At 32.5% G+C, this 21,973-nt stretch overlaps 1 protein-coding gene across 2 annotated transcripts in view; it reads right to left on the reverse strand.

Annotated features, from left to right (window-relative positions):
- The window catches only part of FANCL (FA complementation group L), a 52,662-nt gene that overhangs the window by 10,888 nt on the left and 19,801 nt on the right, over positions 1-21,973 (reverse strand). For both annotated transcript variants that reach the window (XM_090281331.1, XM_090281330.1), the window contains exons 6-7: positions 16,521-16,617; positions 11,726-11,794 (exon numbers count right to left, since the gene is read on the reverse strand). In XM_090281331.1, coding sequence (XP_090137457.1) covers positions 11,726-11,794; positions 16,521-16,617 — 166 coding nt within the window. The remainder of the gene's footprint in view (positions 1-11,725; positions 11,795-16,520; positions 16,618-21,973) is intronic.

Below are 21,973 nucleotides of genomic sequence, written 5' to 3' on the forward strand. Positions count from 1 at the left end.
ACTAATTAAAATTCTCTGCACTGAAATCAGAATTATCTGGACTGTTTTGTATATGGGCTTCTCAGTGAAAAGATCTGTATGTGGGGTCCCCCTACACTGATTCAGTGAAGACTTCTGAAGAAACACAACTAAAGATTTCCAAACAGTCTGTTCAGTATAGTAGATTCAATTTAAACCATGAGATTATGAACCATTAGGAAGTCTGTTCAAAGGTCACCAAATCATGACCTTAACAAGAAAACTAACATATTTATTGTTTTTTTCCCAGACGAGTTTTATAATGCTTAAGCACAGTCAAACTATTTTGGCAATGCTTGTCAATTTTTATGTTGGAAGACATGCATGAGTCAAGTACCCTGATAGTGAAACAGGGAAAGGTCAGGCTGGTGGTGCTTTTTTTTTAAAGAATATTTTATTGATCACAGTAGTCCCAATTTCTTTCCTTTGCTCCTCTCTGCCCAGTACCCCCCTTCCCTCCAGCAATCCCACCCCCATTACTTCATGTCCATGGGTCGTGCGTATAAGTTCTTTGGCTTCACCCTTTCCTATATTATTCTTAACTTCCCCCCCCTTATTTTGTACCAACCAATTATGCCTCTTAGTCCCTGCACCATTTCCCCATATCTCTCCCTTCCCCCTCCCAGCTGATAACCCTCCAAAGGATCCCCATACTATGATTCTGTTCCTATTCTGGTTTGGTTAATTGGATTTTTTTTTTTTTTAGATTCAGTTGTTGATAGTTGTGAGTTTGTTGTCATTTTAATGTTCATAATTTTGATCTTTTTCTTAAGTAACTCCCTTTGACATTGCATATAATAATAGCTTGGTGATGATGAGCTCCTTTAGCTTTGCCTTGTCTGGGAAGCACTTTATCTGCCCTTCCATTCTAAATGATAGCTTTGCTGGATAGAAATATCTTGATTGTAAATCCCTGCTTTTCAACACCTCGAATAGTTCTTGCCTGCAAAGGTTTTTTTTGAGAAATCAGCTGATAGTCTTATAGGCAACCATTTGTAGGTAACTCTCTTCTTTTCTCTTGCTGCTTTTGAGATTCTCTCTTTATCTTGAACCTTTGGCATGTTAATCATGATGTGCCTTGGTGTGGTCCTTTTTGGGTCTAGCTTGTACTGCCTGGACTTGTATGTCTATTTCCTTTGCCATATTTGAGGAGTTTTCCTTCATTATTTTCTCACGTAAGTTTTCAATATCTTGCTCTTCCTCTTCTGGCACCCCTATGATTCGGATGTTGACACATTTGAAGTTGTCCCAGAGGTTCCTAAGCCTCTCCTTATTTTTTTCAATTCTTGTTTCTTCATTCTGTACTGGTTGACTTTTTTTTCTTATGTTCCAAATCAGTGATTTGAACCCTGGTTTCCTTCCCTTGACCATTGGTTTTGTGGGGATTTCCCTTTGTTTCATTTAGCATAGCCTTCACTTCTTCCCTTATGCGTTTACCATACTTAAGCACATCTGTCAAATCTGTGAGCATCTTTATCACCAGTGTTTTGAATTCTGTGTCTGTTAGGTTGGCTATCTCCTCGTTTGTTAGGTTGGCTATCTCCTCGTCACTTAGTTCTCCCACTGGAATCTTGATCCGTTCCCCCTTTTGGGCCATACTTCTGTCTCCTCATTCTGACAGGCTCCTGTGTTTGCCTCCGCGTCCCAGGTAGAGCTGTTGCTCCTGTTACGTTGTAAGGGGCGGAGCCTTAGGGATTCATCAGTAGAGGGTGACCTATTTCACCACGGCTGTGGTGCTGTTTGGGGGGGAGGGGTCTGAGAGGGAATAATGCCGCTTGCTCAGCACTTGCGCCTTTTCCAGGCACTTCTCCCACTTTTGTATGGGACTGGTGCCTCTCTAGCTGTTGCCCTGGCTGTCGTTCCCAGAGTGGATGGGTCTGTGGACGTTCTAGGACTGTGGGGGTCCTTTAAAAAAGAGAACTCTGCTGAGAGACTGGCAGTTTCTTCCTCCACCCCAAAGGCCACTGGTTTACACAGTCAAAAGCAATGAGGCTTGATTTTTCCCGGTGCTGGGACTGTGAGCTGTGGGTCTGGTCTGGTGCTGGGAGTGCTCCCCAGGTGTCCCTCTTGACTTTTTAAAATGTGTGACTATGCTTTCTGCAGGCCTGCCACTGCTGCCGCTCCTGCTGCCACCACACCACATTCTCTCCCCCCCGGCTGCACCCCTCCTTCCTGTCTGGATGAGTGTTTCTTCTTTATATCTTTGTTTGCTGGATTTCCATGCAGCTCGATTTTCTGGAACTTCTGGTTGTCTCTAGTTTTGAGGTAGTTGTATTCCTTCTTAGTTGTGGAGGGAGACACAGAGTGTCTGTCTATGCCTCCATCTTGGCCTGAAGTCCCGGTGGTTCTTATTCATAGTTAACTAAATAAAGCATCAGAAGACTAGGTTGTATCATTATTGAAAAACCTTAAAAGGTATCAAATTTTCTTATGAAGCTTAGCTACTGTATTTTTAGTGAAAGAAATCAGTGGTCTGGTTTCTGCACTGTCAATATGCACTGATGAATTTTTGTATGCCTTAAGTCTAAATTCTTTTCAAAACTTATTAGTGCCAGTGAGTGAAATGGTAAGAAACAATTTTTTTTTTTTTTTTTTTTACATTTTACAAAGAAGCTAGGTACAAAATGAAACAAACAAAAAAAACCTAGGTACAAGTACAAGCTAAAGCTAAGTGGCATTACCCCTCCAACTTAGTTCTTTTTCAGACTTTTTCTCTTTTAGATTACTAGGTCCTTTTAGATTATTAGGTCCTTTGTATTTAAATATATATTTTGGAATCATTTTGCCAGTTTCCAAAAAGAATCCAGTGGTATTGACTTGGATTGCATTAAATCTATAGATCAATTTGGACAGAACTGACATCTTATCAAGTCTTTTAACCCATGAATATGGTACATATCTCCATTTATTTAGGTCTTTAGGCCGAAGAAAAATAAAATGCAGACACTTCACCAAAAAAGATGTATGGATGACAAATAAGCACGTGAAGATATGCTCAACATCACTAGTCATTAAGGAATTGCAAATTAAAATCACAATAGGCTACCACTACACACCTATTAGAAAAGCTAAAATAAAAACACCACCATAACCAACATCAGCAAGGGTACAGAGAAATAGGAACTCTCAAAAACTATAGTTGGAAATGTAAAATGGCAAAACCACTTTGGGAAACTGTTTAGCATTTTTTAAAAAATTAAACATACCCCTCCTTTATGGCCAAGCCATTCCACTCCTAGGTATTTGCTGAAGAGAAATGAAAGCATATGGTTCACATAATGACATCCACATGATGTTCACAGCAGTGTGTTTGTAATAGCCAAATCTTAAAAACAACCTATTATGACCATCAACAGGTAGATCGACAATATGTGGTAATATATCCATACAACAGAGTACTACTATTCAGCATAAAAGGAAGAAACTGTTATTACATGCTACAACATGAATGAATCTAATTATGCTGAGGAAAGAAATCTGACATAGAAAAGTACACAAAATTATATAAAATTTTAGAAAGCAGATCAATAGTTGCCTGGGGACCAGACAAGAGGCAGAGAAGCAAGGGATTAAAAGGGGAAAGGAGGAAACTTGAGTGTAACAGAAATGTGTATTATCTTGATTGTAGGAATGATTTCATGGGTGTAAACATTTGTCAAACTCACCAAATTATACACTTTAAATATGTTCAGTTTATTGTATATCAATTATACCTCAACAAAGTTGTTTAAAACAACACTCATTCTGATTTCTGGACATTAATGGACCCACAGAGCAGTACTTTCTTTGCAGTAGACTTCTCAACAATTAGAAGCTTAAAAAAACTTAGAAAATGAAGACATTTCTAATAGCCAGGACAAAGGCAGAAGAGTAACTGTTCATAAACCCACCACTTACAGAATGAAATTTTATCACTTTCACATGTATATATAGATATATAAAATGGGTATATATCAAAGAAGGAAGGAGAAAAGATATATATGGGAACTAAGATATTAGCTATTCCCCCATAACTGTTATTAAATTATGTTAAACTAGAAAAGCACTTAAGCAGAAAAGTGTGAACACTGCCAATCTCAAAATGTAACGCTTATTATCTTTAAAAGCATTTTGTTACTTTTATAATACCTGAAGTGATATAATAATGTCAGTCACTTAACCAGATCTTAGAGTATAATATCTTCATCTTAAGTACTATTATTTCCAGTATTTTAATAATTTTCTCACAGTCCCGAAATGTGATCTTTTGTGCTCTGATGACACTTAAATTAATAGCATAATTTTCTGGTACTTGCAACAGATGCTTTCCATTCTATTTTTTTTATTCTTTCCTATAATACTTGAAGATAAATCCTCTAATAATCATTTTTTGTCTTTATCTCTAAGAGATTCAAAAGGCTTCAATAGAATAAGGAAATACCAAAGATTAAACTTTTTAAGAAATTTAATTTTAATTGCAATATTTCCAATCAGATAGCTTTAAAGAGATAACTCTCTTAAACATTTGGTTCACTTGATCTTATTTACAAGCTTGAGTGAGATTCTCAACTCTTTCTGTAAACAGTACTATAACTGAATCGGTTTAATCAAATGCTATTTGATTAAACAAGCAATCCATACAGAACATTTCACCTTCACATACTTCACTTTATTCTTACTATAACAGACCACTAATGATTTAGAAGTTTTGCCACTATTTTTAAGTTATGTGAAAATGTTATCTGCCCACAAGGTCACATAAAACATACTCACTTTGTAGCCATTACAGAATGACTGGAGCAACTATTTTAAAAAAGATCAAAGAAAGAAGGAAACATCTGTCAAGTGTATGTTGAAAATAAATAAATTCTATCAATATAACCTGTGAAATATTCTCAATCTCCTTTTCTCTTATCCAGCAACCATTAACCTAGAACAAACCCTAATTACTTTGTGCATGGAAGTACACAGCAGCCTCTCAATCAGCTTCCTTCACTCTAGTTTTGCCATCCTCACTTAGAAGCCTCTATACTGACAGAGTGACCTATTAAAAAAAACATGTTTTGTTGAAATCTAATCTAGAGATATGTTTTGAGGGGGGAAAATGCTATGTGGAAAGTTATACTACATCTTGACATCTTAAGAAATCTGAGAAGTCCTAAATCAGGAAATAGCAGAACTTAAATCTGCAAGGTTCATAAATTTATTAGATCATAGAGTCCTTTCTTCACCTTACCCCTATTAATAGCCAAAAGCAAATCAAACTAAACCAAAAAAAACCTTTAAGATATGCTATTAGAAAACAAAATTCTGACCACGTCACACTTCTTCCATACAACTCCAAAACTGTGAAGATAAAGCCCAAGCTCAACAGAATTAGTATAGCAGATCTGGCCTAACTCCAGCAAAAGCTCCACAGAGTACCAAATGATGTGTAATTTATGCATTATCTCCTACAATTTCATGCCTTTGTTCTTTGGCTAATGCAGTTCTCTCCTGAAGTTTCAACTCTCCTCCCAATCCTACCTTCTCATTCCTTAAAACTCACTGAGCTTAAGTAATACAGGTATTTTATCCAGAAAACTTGCTTTACCACATCCGGTTAGATTATATGCCTTTCTTCCCCCTTATCAAAACAGCTCATCATATATCACTCAACACATTTTACTAAAATTATCTTTTTAAATACTCCTCTCCTTATTAGACTGAGAGTTACTCTTGAAAACCTAACTTAGGGTATTAAAACCTGTCTAATTCACTATAATATCCTCAGGATCCAGCTCAATTCTCTATACATAGCAGATAAAAAATGTTTGCTGCATTTAAATTGTCTCCTACTGAAAACTATTGCTTCTTGCATTTCTGTTTATATACTTTCACAAGTTAACTTAACTTCTTATTAAGAGAAGACTTGACCATGACAGCTATACAAGTTTATCTAATAAAGCACTAAAATTAGGATATAACTTCTCAAGTAGACCTTTGTGAGTTAGCTTCCTTACATATCTTTCTGAAATTCTATGACTGTCCAAAGAACCCTGAACTTGCCACAAATCCCCAACAAATTACACAAGTGGATGGGAAAATAATTCAGAAGGTTTCTTTCATCATTTGCCTTTAGCTGAAAATTAGAAGCTCCACTCATATTTAGCATTCTTATTTAAATTTCAATACTTCTCTTTAACTAGGGGCCTCTGGTGAAAACTATGAAAAAATTAACCTGTTCTTCAGAATTCAAATAAAGTAAAAACAACATATTTAAGATTATATAAAAAGACAGTTAAAGCTACTAGGTAAGGAAGGTAAGTGAATTATATACAAACATTTGATTTCACTCTCTCCCCAACACTCACTATCACTAGAACTATGTTGTTGTTTTTTCCTTTTTCAATTGATTGATAGATATAAAATACATCATGACCGTATTGGGTTTATTTCAAGAATACAAGATTGGTTTAACATTAGGAAATCAAACAATTTACCACACTACCAGTTTAAAGAAGAAAATCACTGATTATCTTAAATAGAGAATATGTTTGGTAAAATTCAATTTTCATTTGTAGCAATCTAGAAATGGAAATAAAAATAGATTCCATCAATTATTAATAAAGGATTTCAATATAAGAATTACATAGTGATAACTAACTTTGAGATCAGTAACCTAAATAATGTAGAAATAACAGTTCCTAAACTGTGAACATATCGGTTCTCAATTTGGTGGATAAATAAAAACCCAATTGTAATTAAAAACTTAAATGCACAGCATTAATAATATTTTAAGAACTGAAATATTATGGTAAATGAGTATATTTCAAAACTATTATTCAGTGAAATCTCAATTCTAAATAAAGGCATTAAAAGTGATTTTATATATTCTTAACTTGGCTTGATATTTCTCTTGCTCTCTCATCAATGAAGAGTACTTTAAAAAGAAATATGTTATTGGAAAAAAAAGGTCAATTGATAGGTTACTAAGTCTAATAGGTCACAGTGTTATTTTTTTCTACCATATCATGTATCTCAATAGTGAATGAAATTTCTTCATTTTGATCACTGTGATGTCTTTTTGTCCATACTATTGTGGCAACAATAAGATTACCAAGAAGACAAAAGCATATTTAATTAACCAACTTAAGAGTAAACAAAAATCCGGTACTTTGAGTTCTTCAACAAAGACCGCAAAGAGGAAAATGGTAAATAAGAAAGGTAATCCAGTAGGTCAGAAAAGAACTTCCACAGGATTCTTACAGTAGATAGGGAGGTTTTTTCCCCCCTTGTTTTAAACCAAATTTTTTCTTAATATCTCCATGAAAGAGAAAAAAGTTCATTATTCCATATAAACATAAACTGAGGTAAAGGGCAGTCATGTGACTTGTTTGAAGTTATACAATTAAGTCAGTGGCTGAACTGTAAACAGAACCTAGGATACCAACTGCTAGTTTGCTGCTCTAATGGATCATGCTCCCTGCTATGTAATAGGACTGTTTCCTTTAATTACAAATTCTTCATTCATCAGATTATCAGCCAGAGGCTTAATCATTAGTTTTGCTCTTCTTGCATTCATGGCATTATTCCAAGAACACCCATGTTAAAAATATAAAGACCACTGCCTACTGTATTGCACCAAATCTGAAAATTCCAACCGCCCTGGCAAGAATACTTCACCAAGCCTGCATTTAATGGCACATTTATAAGTAACCACAATTTTAACAACCATTTTGGGTTGGTCAGTGACCTGAGAAATGAATTTTGTTTTTTGTAGAATTTCTAATATTAGTGCACTTAAAATCTTACATTAGGAAATCCTATAGTCTCATTAGTCAACAATATTCACATATATGACCTGTATGTAAAAGTCCCAAAGACAGCAGATTGTTAAAGATACATTTTGGAGCATTTCTCATTTGGAGAATACAATAAGATAAAAATGGCTTACTCTTACATTATTTACTAAAATCTATAAAAGAAAATGTAATGGCGTAAACAAATATCTGAAAGGAGGTGTGCAGTAACTTGTCTTTGAGAAGCACTTTGTGTTTCTTTGGCACGCATCACAGCAGCAGTAGTAGCAGCAGCCTTGCCCTTGGTGCTGATTTCTTACTACTCTGAATGTCTCCTCTGAGCCAGAATACACTGGCTGTTGCTGATCATGCTGTGAGACACCTGCACTGGCTACTAGGCTTGTCATGACGCACAAAACCCTACCATCTTCAGCTTGACATTGTGCAAGTTATAATTATTCATCCAAATGAATATGTCAGAGCAGCAGCAGCAGACCTCTCATCAGAGCAAAAGAAAAATACATCAAAACATTATCAACCCAGCAGGAAGACAGGGACCATAAGGAAAATTACCCATTTTTAATATGGATGCCACAAAGCCATGTCTATTATTTTACAAAAAGAAAGGAAAATAAAGATCTTCCAAGTTTAAAGTCCAGAAACACTGAATCCAAAGAAAAAGTGTACAAAAGCAGATAAGGAATTTTTTAAAATCAAATATCTGGAACCCACTGACAGTCTCTTAAATGTAAGTTTGCCATTAGACTCTAATAGTAACATTTATTTTGCTTAAGAACCACAACTGTTTAAAAATTGTTTAAAAAAAAACTCCCATAAGCAGAATTCTTTCCAACAAGTCAATGAAAAAAGGTCACAATCAGCAAATAAGTCTGATATTATTTCTTGCTTTCAAAACACATTACGAACACTTACGTCTAAAGACTCAAGAGTTCATACCCTTGGTAACATCACCAAAATACTTACAACGTACATCTGGACTTTAAAAAAATAGGTAAATATTATATTGTGAAATTTTTCTAATATTTAATGGCATGCATAAATGAAAAATTGAAATCGCCACCTGACCTCCACAAATGAAGACAGCACATCCAAATTCTATGAGCATGTACAAATTAGCAAATTCTTACCTCATACTTAAATACTTAAATATTTTTAAAGTAAAACTTTTAGAACTATAGAATATATTCTCAGAACAAGATATGCAAGATTTTTCCATTCAAGATAAAAAATGTAGAAATCACAAGCAAGAAACTAATAAATGTGACCACACTGAAAGCTAAACTTCTAATTTACAAAATATTTCACCAAAGTTAAAAGACATGCCACAGGGAGAAGACACATCCCAAAATAATCAACAAAGAGTTATCCAAAATATGTAAAGAATACTTATAATAAAATAAAAAAATTAAATAGGCTAAGACTATAAACACAATAATAATGATTTTTCATTCTTGGTAAGAATTAAGGTCAGACTACAATCAGAATAAATTTGGAAGAGATTTGGGAAAGCAGGAATTATACTACGCGTTGCTGGGTAGGAGTATAAACTTATACAACCAATTTGGGAAGGCAGCTGGCAATGTTTAGTAATCTCAAAGAGATGCATTTACCTACAATCCTACATTTTCACTTCCAGACATAACCCACACTAAGAGTCTCACATGTACAAAGAAACATGTTAGGATGTTCACTGCAGCAAGAAATTTAGTAAGAAAATTGTGAACAACCACATCAGTAGGGCGAGAGATAAATTAACTGGTAGATTTATATAATGGAATGATATAAAGCATTTAAAATAAATGTACTAAACATACATAGATCATTGGTAAACCTCAGAAAAAGACTGTAAAAATGTTACAGAATATGGCATTAACAAATGTAGCAAAAATATGCATAGATAGCATACTTATCAATTTCAGGGAAGTGGTTACCTCTAGAAAGGTTGAGAAGGAATAAAGAGGAAAGGAAAGAGAGAAAAGAGGGACATGTCTTAGTGGTTCCAAAGACATTTTATGCCTGAGAGAGATATATCTGAAGCAAATGTGACAAAATATTAACATCTGTCAAATCTGAGTTGTGGATAAAAAGGTGTCCAAATTTTTATCTGTACTTGTGCTTAGAATTTAGTATATTCTATAACTTAAAAAATAATTTGTGACATTCCAGTTTCTACTAACGAATTCTATTTTCTTGGAGCTAGTACAAAACAGAAAACTTGTATGACCCAATTAAATCTAAAACTTGAATTTGAATTAGTATGATAAATACTTACTCTATACTTATATGTGCAAGGCACTTGAGCTAGTGTTAAGTAAGGATACAAATTTTTAAAAAATTTCTTTAAAGATTTTTCAGCCTAGTAGAGTCACAAACTAAGTTTACTAAATGGCATTTTTCTCTGGAGATGCAAACTTTTTTTTTACAGATTCAGGTCTGGGGGAAACTTGTATATTTATCTACATTAAAAAACAAACTAAGAAACATCAAAAATATTCTTCAACCTTGGATTTAGATAAATAAAAGTATAATTTAGAGACAGCATATCTGGAAAGAGTAACACAATCTAAGTACAATGTTATTTCATGATCCCACATAAAACAAGGATAAAGCTTACAGAGACAGACAATGTATATTAAAAACACAAGAAAGGTATACAATTTACATATAAATCTAATTATTTTGTAAGAAGTCAACACAGTATCTCTTATATATTTGTAATATATAACAGAATATCAAAAGCAAATCCATTATTTTTCCTTTCCTTTATTTTGCTTTTTTCTCAATTTCCATTGAAAGGATGAAGGTTGCTTTTTTGGTTGTTTTTAAAGAAAACGAGAAAATAATTTTTGAATATATATGTATGATTAAAATGACACTTGAACCTTCACAAAACTGTCTAAATCCTGTTAGGCTTTTTTAAAAAAAACTAATTTCATTTACAGGACAATTACTTTATATATTTGCAATATAAAATGTTAAGTTTAAATTTTCACTTGAACCTATCAAAATTTCAAAGCAATAGATAACCTCTATTTAGAAAATATCTGTAAAATGTCACTAGCAATTTTTTTCTTTGCACAAGAATAGAAATGTTGTCTTCATTTGCTTTCAACTGACACAATTTCCCCTGAAACAAGGACCATGCCCATCATCTCTAGATTGTCCTTTGAACCTAACTGCTACTATTCTACCAGATCTTTAGAAACCACACAAATAATGTTGATGATGGCATTACTAACAATCATACTACCTTATAACTATATAATAGTACAGTTTACAATGCACTTCCAAACACATTATCTTGTTAGGTATCACCAGTGTATTATGCAATTCAATTACAGGAGCAGGAGAAGAATCTCCTACATTCTTGATTCAAAGTATGAATGTTTCAAAGCACATACAAAAAAGAAAATAGTCTATGTGCAAAGATGAATGAAGGAGAAATACTTTAAAACAATAAAAACAATTGAAATGGCAAGGTATATTATATTTTTAGTCATAATTCATTCTCCTTTGAAAAAGATTCTCTGATGTCATCAATGTTAAAAGTTGTAGCAACCTGAAAATTCTACCCAATTTTCCACTTATTGCTCACTGCTTTATAAAAAGTCCTTTATAATTTGAATTTAAAGCAAAATTTCTGTCAACAAAGTTTCTACATGTTTATCTAAACTGAAGCATAAAGATCTAAAGGCTAGAAGGTGCATTTACGTATGTGCATGTGTGCATGCGTGTGTGTGTGAGAGAATGAATATTAACTACTAGGAAATATGAGAGAAGCACTCCAGAAGTCCTGTTTATAAACAAATGCTAAAGGAAAACTAAAAAAAAAAAAAAAAAAAAAAATCACTTTATAAGCAATAATGGCCACTTATGAATAAATAGATATGCTCCTTTAACTACTTAAAATAAATTTTAGAATGTACCTTTGGTGTCCAGGAAACAGAAAATGAAACAGGAAAATCCACAAAACAATCTGGTGATTCTGCAGGGTACTATGAAAAAGCATAAAATTTGGTTATTTTTGCTTCTGTATGACAATTTCACATGAGGTATTTTATAAAAACTGAATATATTAGTAGTATATAAATATTTTGATTATACTGTTAAAGAGATGACAAGAACTAATTAACAGTCAAGTTATGCTCAGGAGGTAAAAAGTTTGGTGATTTGGAGGTAACAATGTGATCAGTTTTGAGCAAAGGTGAATGAATTAAGTCAGTGTTAGGTCAGCTGCTGATGTGACAAGGGGTACGCCACACTGAACCTCAGCTTCTTATCTTTAAAATAAGAGATCAAACTAATTGACATTAGTTTCCTTTTAGTCTAAAATTTAATTTCAAACAGCCTCAGGTACTACATAAAGAGGCAGTATAAGAATCAAGGAATCTTCAAAAATACAATTATTAATTATATAAAGTATTTTCCACAATTAAGTAATTACTTTTAGTAAGAAGATAAAATTAAAAGAATCAATAAAATGTCTTCTGGCTTATTAAGGAAAAACAAAAGTAATAGTTTTAAGCCAGAAAAAGATTTTCATAGTTGATAAACAGAAAATTAATTTTTCAACAGTTTTATATAAAAAGTAATCATCACTAGGACAAATCAGGTTTTCTTAAAATCAGTATTACTAGAGAATTGTACTACATGATTTCTCTAAAATGCAATTCTGGATTTTTCAAAGTCACATGTAATTTTTTTAAAAATTCATTTCTTTCCATAAAAAGCTAAATTTATCCTAATACTAAAAGAAAATTAGTTTTAAGAAAACTTTCTCTCATTTGACAGAATGTTTAAAATACGTTTTAGACTCACTTTTTCACCTTATTTTTCACTACTTTGCTGAATAAAGCAAAAAGGGACAAAAATTATCACTATAGTATTTTTAAAATATCAGTCCACTGAAGTTAATGCTCTAAAATGAATAAATATTCAGTTACAACGATCTGTTGGCTGAAAACAAACTTAATAGACTCTGACTAATGGTATCTGGCTATGTAGAACTGATAACACAAAGGCAAGTATATAGGAAACCATATAAAAATATAAAATGCTCTAATTTGGAAGAAAAATGAAGAAAGGCCAGGCTGAAATTAAAGAGTGAGCTCTATTTCAGACAATTAAAATAGCAGATGTATTTAAGAGTGTAACTGCTATAATCACTAGAAAAACAATTTCTATGTCATTTTTATAAAAGTCACGTGATTATCTCAAAGAGAATGCAGCAGGCAGACTTTAACTTTCTCTGGCTTTCAGCTCTGCTAATTTGTATGACCTTCTGTTTTATAAGTAAAAATGATGAAACTCAACAAAAAGTGTTGTAAAATCTCTTCCTTGTAAAATGTTAAGATTCTGTAAGCTAATAAGGCACACCTGCAACCTCCATGGGTCAAAAATGGAGTATTTAGTTTGCTTTGCCTTACTGCTATTTATCTCCCACTGATGCTGACAATGAACAATGTCAGCTCTCTAACTTAAACAAATCATCAATCTAAGAGCATGAAATTAATGAAATGTTTATTGTATTTAGATGAGATAAACCAAGTGAAGTACCTATGACTTTGGAAGTCATTAAGTACATATAACTCATTATGTTAAAAGAGTGTATGATCTTGTATTTCAGTAGGACTCAGTACAGTTTATGGTATATATGTACTGACATAGAAAGAGATCTAATAAATAGTTGAAAAAAGCAGGTTATAATAAATATAATATGATCCCACATACAAAAATGTGAGATTATTTCTAAGATGAATATCTTTTAAATATATTTTATGTGCAATTGTGTAAACATACAACCATAAATTAAACTGATCTATACGAAGGTGGCTTTACTGTATATCTGTTATAAGTTAAATGCATAGATATAGTATGTATAAATTATATTCACATTTAAGATCAATTTTATTTATATAGTAAATTTTGCATAACGGCATTGAACCTAAAACACAAATTTATGTAATGTATGAATAAATTAACATGAATTATGAAGTAGTATCCTAGGTATTTTCAGAATAATTTGTATTGTAGTACTAACTACAACATAGATAACTAAAAATAATATTGCAAAATAATTACCAAAACGCAGATAATTTTTAGTAAGTAGTATAGGTATATATAAAACCACCAGAGACTAAATGTCAGAAGTTTCACTTTAGAAGTATAATTGACAACAATAAAGGTGCCACTTAAAAGAATATTGATTGAAAAATAAGTATAGTAATTACTTTAATTAATATACTCTTTTAAAAATCCTACTTTAACCCATTCAGTCAAATCAATAACTACAAAATAATACAATTATAAAATAATAAAAGTATATTTTTTGTCACATGCAATATATTTAGATTCTATAGTATACAGTTCTAAGAAAAATTTTAACCCAAACTGTTCTGTGATTGGGCCATCTAAGAGGTAAGGCAAGTGAATATATCCAAACCGTGGATTACAAAAACGGCATCAGAAACAGAGTGCTCAGCCTCTGATACACATCTGGCTGGCATTTGTTTTTCAAGTTCTGATCTTGGCCAAAACTGTGTAAGCCCTAGGCTACTTCTTTTTCAAGGAAAGATAATAATTCCATCCCACAGTTCAGGATATATTGTAAGTACATAAAACTGCACCTATAAAAATAACCAAATTTAACTGTTTCCCTCATCATTTTTTTAAAATTTATATAATTATTTTTAATTGGGACATCTAGTCAAAAATAGTATTTTTTATGCGCAGGTTTTTGGAGACAGTGAGGGAAGGGGCAGAACTGGAAGTACATATTCCAGAATAAAAATATTAAAACTAATAGGTTTCTTTACTATATATATATATATATTTTTTTTAAGTTTATTTACAAAATAAGGCTTTAAGGCTTGTTAAAAAAATTCAGCTTGACCCTTTAAAATTTAGTTTGGGTTAGGATTTTGCATTATTCACTCTTAATGTAGTTTCAGCCATCACTACTTTTAACTACCAATCCCAAACGCAAATATTCCTAGAAAAGAAATGATCACAACTGAAAGAGAACTTGGGTCTGTCTCTATGAAAACTGAAGTAAATGGACAATTAAAGATTCTTGTAAATGATACCAACATAAGGTTCATTCAGTCCCGTCCTTTAAAAAAGAAAAAACATTTTTCTCCTTAATTCCTTCCCAATTCAAATAATGCTTTCTCTTCTCTCTTGACAGGGCACCTATCATAGTGCTTCATAGATACCGATACTGCAAAAACACTTGAAACTATTCTCCAGAGAAATATTAAAAGTGTCTCCTTATCTATCTTGTGAAGACATTAGAAAAAGCAAGCAGACTAGTAGCTACAAATAGCTCTCAATACTGCCAATAGCATCATTAACTGGAATTAATATAATTTTGCAGGTAGAGATATAGGCAGTATAGATTTAAAGTACTATCTGTTAAGTAGAAGTGCTTGCAAAAATTAGGCTATTCATAATAAAAAAAAAAACAATCAAGACAGGATGTATTTAAAATCTTTCATTTTAGTTTTCATAGTAGCAAAGCAACTTTTATCAATGTACAAATTGTAAACAAAGCTTTGAAGAAAATGATAGAACCCTTGCCACTGGCAATATGTGACCTTAGTTAGGATAAAGGCAGTGTTCTCCCTCATCTTAAAGAAAGCACACCTTTAAAAAATTAAAAGGGAAAATAATTTTTTTCTTTATTTTAATCAAAATACCCATGTAACTTATTATTTACAAATAAGATTTCTAGCCCACTAAATTTTTTAGCACTTATCACGAGTCTTAAAATTATACCTAAACATTCTGTGTGTGAGAAAAAGAGAATAATTTCTCAACTTGTCTGATACAGAGGCACTATAAGTTATCAACTTTTCTGTGTCACCCAGTACAGCTTTATGTATTAATTCTCTTTCCTAGAAAGCTTAAATGCCAGGCACATTTTTAAAAAGGACAAACACAATTGATCTTTTCATCACTACAATCTTCTGAAATAGAGTTGATTGATGACTCCTGGGAACAATAAAAAAAAAAAAAGATGTCCTGGTTTTCTCAAATTCTAATGTTTCCCTAGTGATTACTAAATAAATGATTAATATGCTGAACTTGCTTATTCTATTTATTTCTCAAAATTCACAATCTAGAACTAAAAAATAAAGATAAAAAAGCTATGTTTTGTGCCAATATATTCATGAGTGGTTATGGATCACTAGCCTATAATATAAGGCCCTATAAGATTATTCTTGGCAAATTCTTAAAATAATAGAAGTAAAAAACAATTCAGTCAAAACAAAGAAAAAGAAAAATATGTGTATGTGTTTGTGTTTGGGGGTCGGGAGTGAGTCAGAAATAAGAACTACAAAGATAATTAATTCATACTAAGAGCTGAAGACAAATGACCTTTAGTAAAACTTTACCTGATATGGAAGAAACTTCCAACTCTTTCTATATTGGATGTTACAAAAAACAACATTTTGGTACTTTAAGATTGCTGAATTTTACTGCAATTTTTTTATGAAGTCTATATTTTGATCAAATTTGAACTAAAATAGTGACATGAAATTATATCTAGGCTTTTGGAAACCTGGTGAATTTTCTTTGAGCCTTTTCAAAATAAGAATTTTAAAGTACCATATGCGTATTTTTTAGAAGCAGCTAGCATTTCTTCACATTGAAAACATTCACAGAGGTCATTTCATAAACTATTTCCTGACCACAGTAACAGTTTAATGAAGCACATACCTTTGCCTTCAACTTGAGAGTGATTAGATGCTCCCTACCAGAAGCATCTTCAGCTTTTAACTTGATGGTACTGAAGTATGAATCCACATACACAAGTCTGGTGAGTAGAAGAGAATAAAAAATGATCACCTTGGGGAGGGTAGGACTGGGGTGAGGGTGAAGGATGGGAGGATTCAAAATAAAAATATTTGCTATATTCCTATTAATCTATTACAAATATTAATCAGAGGGATTTCTGCATGCCAGCCCTTTATGCTGCTATATAGATTTACTGCCGTTAATACACCAGCCTAGTGCTTAATGCAGTCATAGATCTCTGGATTATTTACAATGTGTGTCAAGGCTCATGCTGTGGTCAGTGAGCACTATGTTTCGGTTTTCCATCACTGGAACCTTTGGCACACACAGCATGTTCCTGTCAGCCTCTACTTATGTACACATTAAACTTCCTGTCAGACTCTCTGATCCATTTCTGTAGTTCCATACACTATGAGATTTTTATGCTTCCTTTATTTGTTTTCTCCTCGATGAACTTTTCCTTTATTATCAATAATGTTACTTACAAAAATCTGGCTGATATTACTTCATATACTCAAATTGATCCTCCAAGGAAAATGCTGTATAAGCACAGGTACAGCCTAGTCTCCTAACAATAAATTTTCTTTTTTGTGCAGTATATAGCTTCTGACACTTAACCTGGGCATGTATTCAAGATGACTAATATTTTAAACATATAGCACAAGCACAGTTGCTTTGGCTTAAAGTTGCTCTAAATGCATGAATTTTTTATAACAGAAACCAATACCCTTTGAAATATATCATTCTGTAAAACTATGGTCCCTTGAGTAGCATAAGCTACTGCCAGAAATGTTCAAATTTAGTAGTACATTTACTAGTGAACTGGGCATGTGGATATTTTTTTGACATTTTTACAATACTATTCTCTTGTAAAGATAAAAAGTAGCCTAAGAGTATTGCACAACTTATCACCCACACTGATGGTAAGACCCATTAGAGTTCAGAACTAACATTAGCCTCCTGAGGAAACATTTTTTTTAACACCACTATATGCTATTTAGTCACTGGCCAGATATAATGGTAAAAGTGGATCAATTTCAAAAAAAAAAACATGCTGGGCAATAACATTGTGGAACACTGTAACGAAAAATAGATATAAATCTAAAAAAGGCACATATCTTCAATAACAGACTAAAAGATAGTATGTTCTTTATCAACAGAAGCAATGTTTATTATAATCTGTACAAAGTCTAGGGTCTTAAAAACAAAATTATTCTAGAAAAAAATGATTATTTACATTAAAAATATCAATGATTTTATATATAAATGTTTAATTATTAATTTCTTTCAGCGATATCTGTAAGCATCTCAAATCCCCCTACCCCCAAAAATTTAGAACATAAGACTTTGTCACATGTTTTATCAAATAATATATGGGCACTAACTCTATGAAAATATCAACACTTCAGGTTCAAGATGCTTATATCTACTTACTAAAAAAAATTAAACAGGTATAAATAAACCCACAGTTACAAAAAGAACAAGAAGGAAACAGCATCAACTAAACAAAATTTTCAACAAATTTTATAAAAATAAAAAGTAGTTTACAGAACACTGGCTAACAAAACACATACTATGACAGAGAAAGAAGGTCCCAGAAATGAGATAACTGGCAAAAAAAGAAGAAAAGAAAGTCAATAGACTAGAATAGAGGGTATGACATATATGGGGAGAAATTAAGGGAATGTTTTAAAAATATATAAGAAACCAAAAAGAAAAGGTGAAATTTTAAACTAAATTAAAAACAATGAAGCTATGTTAAAAACTGTAATTGTTCTACCATAAACTTTCCAATGAAAAAGTTATATAGTTATAAAAAAATTAAACTGCTCACTAACTACAATTTTAAATATCCAGCAATAGGCAAAGCTAAAAGAATTATAGCTATAGGAACTAATGTAAATATATTTGACCACTGTAATTTACAAGGAAGAGATGAAAAAAATTGAGAGGTAGAAAGGGGAAAGAGATGAGGAGAAAAGATTAGTAACACTAAAATTTGTAATTGCTAATTTTAGAGTAAAAGATACACATCGTTAATTGAATGGATATGAAAGGAGTTTAAGAAATCTTAACCATAATAGAAGAATAAAAGAACAGTAAAGAAGGGAGAGAGATGGTAGCATAGGAGCTAAATCCTTTCTAATTATAGTAATCAGTATGTAATTCCTAAAACTGATACATCAAACAATACTGAATATAGGCATATTACTTAAAAATATGAAAAGTTGTAAGCATGACTATTTCAGTGTTTGTCTCAAAGAATAATACTGGAGATAAGAAATGATGTGTGAAAAGGCTGCTGCTTTTCTTTAGAAGCCTTAACTAGATTATAACCATGATGAATATACACAAAGAGAGTACAAGAAGAATGGGAGAAAAAGAGAAATAACTAAATCACCAATTAGTACTTTTCATACTTCACAGTGCTGCTCCTCATCCAAATGTTCAAAATCATTATTGAACATCTACAAAATTAGACAGAAATAAACAAAGATTCTAGCCTTTTGTTTCCAATCATACAAACAAGAAAGATTATCATTTTTCCACAAAGTTTAAGACATGGAGATAATCCATTAGAGAAAATGTCATGCCTTGCAGTCAAAATGGTAAAATTAATTTTGTTAAACTTTTAAGAAGTCAAATAAAACAGTAAAAGACATTCATAATTTCAGGTTAATCTCTGACTGGTCATTTAAAATTAAACATTTTACCCATCTTGATTTCTGTCTACTTTGTTTTGGGCACGGGGAGAAATCTTATTATCATTATTAATACCTTAAGTACATGTGACCTAGACTACTACATGTCATCTAGTATTTATTCTCACCTTCTTCCTTTTGGTAATGGAGTCCCTGCTTCCCTAGCACCCTCAGCTACACCGAGTTTTAGCAGGGTACATGTCCATCCAGCTAGCAACCCTTCCTAGTTGCCCTTGGGTGTCAGCATATTACTAAATTTTGGCCAATGGACCACAAACAAGTGATTGATATGTACATCTTTTGGATCATTTATTAACAAAATTGTGCTTTCTCCTCTCCACTGCCCCTCTCAGTCTCCCTTCCTTCTCATTAGCTCTGAGGCAGGCCAATACGAGCCAGCAAAGGCCGGTACACAATAACAACTCTCTTAGTGCAGCTCTGACCACTAGCACTTTTTTCAACATCTGCACTCTCCAAACCAGTAGCCACTGGCTATATGCAGCTATGGAGGACTTAAAATATAGCTAGTATAGACACTGAAATTTTAATTTAGTTTAAATGTAAATGCCAATAGCCACATGTGGCTACTAGTTACTATACTGACCAATGCAGTAGATAGTTTAGAAACAAATAAATAAAAACTGGGTTCTTGGATGACCTTGTGGAACAGAGACACCTGCACTCCCTCTTGACCATCTGCCTACCTCTACACTGCTAATGAGAGATGAATAAAATTCTGTCTTGTTTGAAACATTCAGGATTTAAGGTTCTCTTTGTTAATAGCAGTTTAGCCTGTACTCTAACTGGAAAAAAAAAAAAAGCATATTTCTATCTATTCACAATAGGAAAGAATAATTTAGTGTTTGGTCTATAAGAGATATTAAAAGGAGAAAAACAGAGGCTCTTACAAGTAATATAAAAATCAGTCTTTAAAAAGTCTATTTCCAATATTTTACTTTATTGTTAAGGTGGGTATCTTGATTTAAACAATATAGAATAAATAATTTTTACTCATTTAAATAAAATAAATAATTAAATTAAATAATACATTTAGAACACTTTCATCATTGAAAAGCTTAAATTTTTTTAAGTTATGAAATCACTTTAAAATTTATATCTAGAAGGAGTTTGGGTATTATTACTAAGCATGTTCAAAACTGACTAAAAATATAAAGACACAGATATAAAATCTAAAGAAATTAAAATATACTTTTGGCACTTTATATTTATCATTTGCATGTCTTGTTAATCTGCCTGCAATAACTAAAATGGCACTAAATATGACAGTTAAGTTTTATAAACACTTAAAAAGGATTGTAATACTTCAGCTACGGGGAGGTTTTTGTTGTTCTTGTTAATAGCTGAATGCTGTCATCAATATAGAGCAGCAGAAGAAATGTGCTTTATCTCTTGAAATACTGTACTTATTTTGACCAACAGTCTAAGTTATATAGTTTTTCTTTTAAATGTCTAGATACATTTATACAATGTAACATCGAAAGGTAGGCTAAAGACCTTCATGGTTTAATGAAGTATCAAAGTTTCCATTTTTACCACTACCCCAAACTCACTGTATCAATATAACAGAAATAACACTAGAACATTCCCTCTTCCATTTCTAATCCATTCCTACAACCCTAACTATTTTAAAAACTAAGGTGTTAACATTTAAGCCAGTCCTCAATATCACCATAACTTCAGCGGAATTGCTATTAGCACATCTTAATTCATTACTTGTCTTCTCTGTCTTCTTCCCTCCATTGCCATGCTACATTTTATTATAAAGATTCCATACATCCCAAGTCCTATTCGGGAACAACACCTTATCAAATAAAGCCTAATCTCATAAATTATCATTAACCAGTCCTCAACATCACCATCAAAGTACATTTAAAGTTATAGGTAACATCCATGTCTACCTAGGATAGAGTAGCTTGCTATAGACCAATACTTCCACTGAGAACTAGAGTAACCTGATGAAAGGGAAAAGAAAAATAAGTTTGAAGGCATCAAATAATTGCTAAGGCAACCAGGACCTGAAGGACCAAAGTCCTGAAGAAGGAGAAGAGATAAGTCAAAACTTTGCAGCCATTTTTCCCTTGCCTTCTTACCAATTCTGGACACAAGCAAGAGAATAAGGATCTGGGCAAAGGGCACCGAGAACTACTCTTAAGTGGCAATAACATTAAAAAACCTAGCAGCATATTTGGCAATCTTTTGAGAGAGCGAAATCTGGTGGAAAGGTAGGACCAGAGATTTCAGCCTAATATTTTGACAATTTTCCACTAAAATTCTTGATAAATCCACAAACTGCAAATAGATAAAGAAGATAAAAAGCGAAGCAGAAAGCCAATGAAGAAATGGAAGACTATTTAAAAATCTCAATTAGAATTTAGAACCCACCAGTGAGAAAAAGCCCTAGTGAATATCCCCAAGTTCTCAGTGGGAACCCTTGGAGGGTTCCTCACAAAAGCAAAGCAAACAAGAGTTAGAGGATTGTGAAAGGGTCAGAAGGTACTTCTAGTTATAAAATAAATAATGGGAACGTAATGTACAGCATGGTGACAACAGTTAATAATACTATATTGTATATTTGATAATTGCTAGAACAGTAAATCTTAAAAGTTCTCATCACAAGAAAAAATGTGTAACCATATGTGGTGATGAATGTTA

The sequence above is a fragment of the Furipterus horrens genome, unplaced genomic scaffold (genome assembly GCF_987537825.1).
Source record: "Furipterus horrens unplaced genomic scaffold, mFurHor1.1.pri manual_scaffold_6, whole genome shotgun sequence".
In the NCBI taxonomy this organism is placed as follows: domain Eukaryota; kingdom Metazoa; phylum Chordata; class Mammalia; order Chiroptera; family Furipteridae; genus Furipterus; species Furipterus horrens.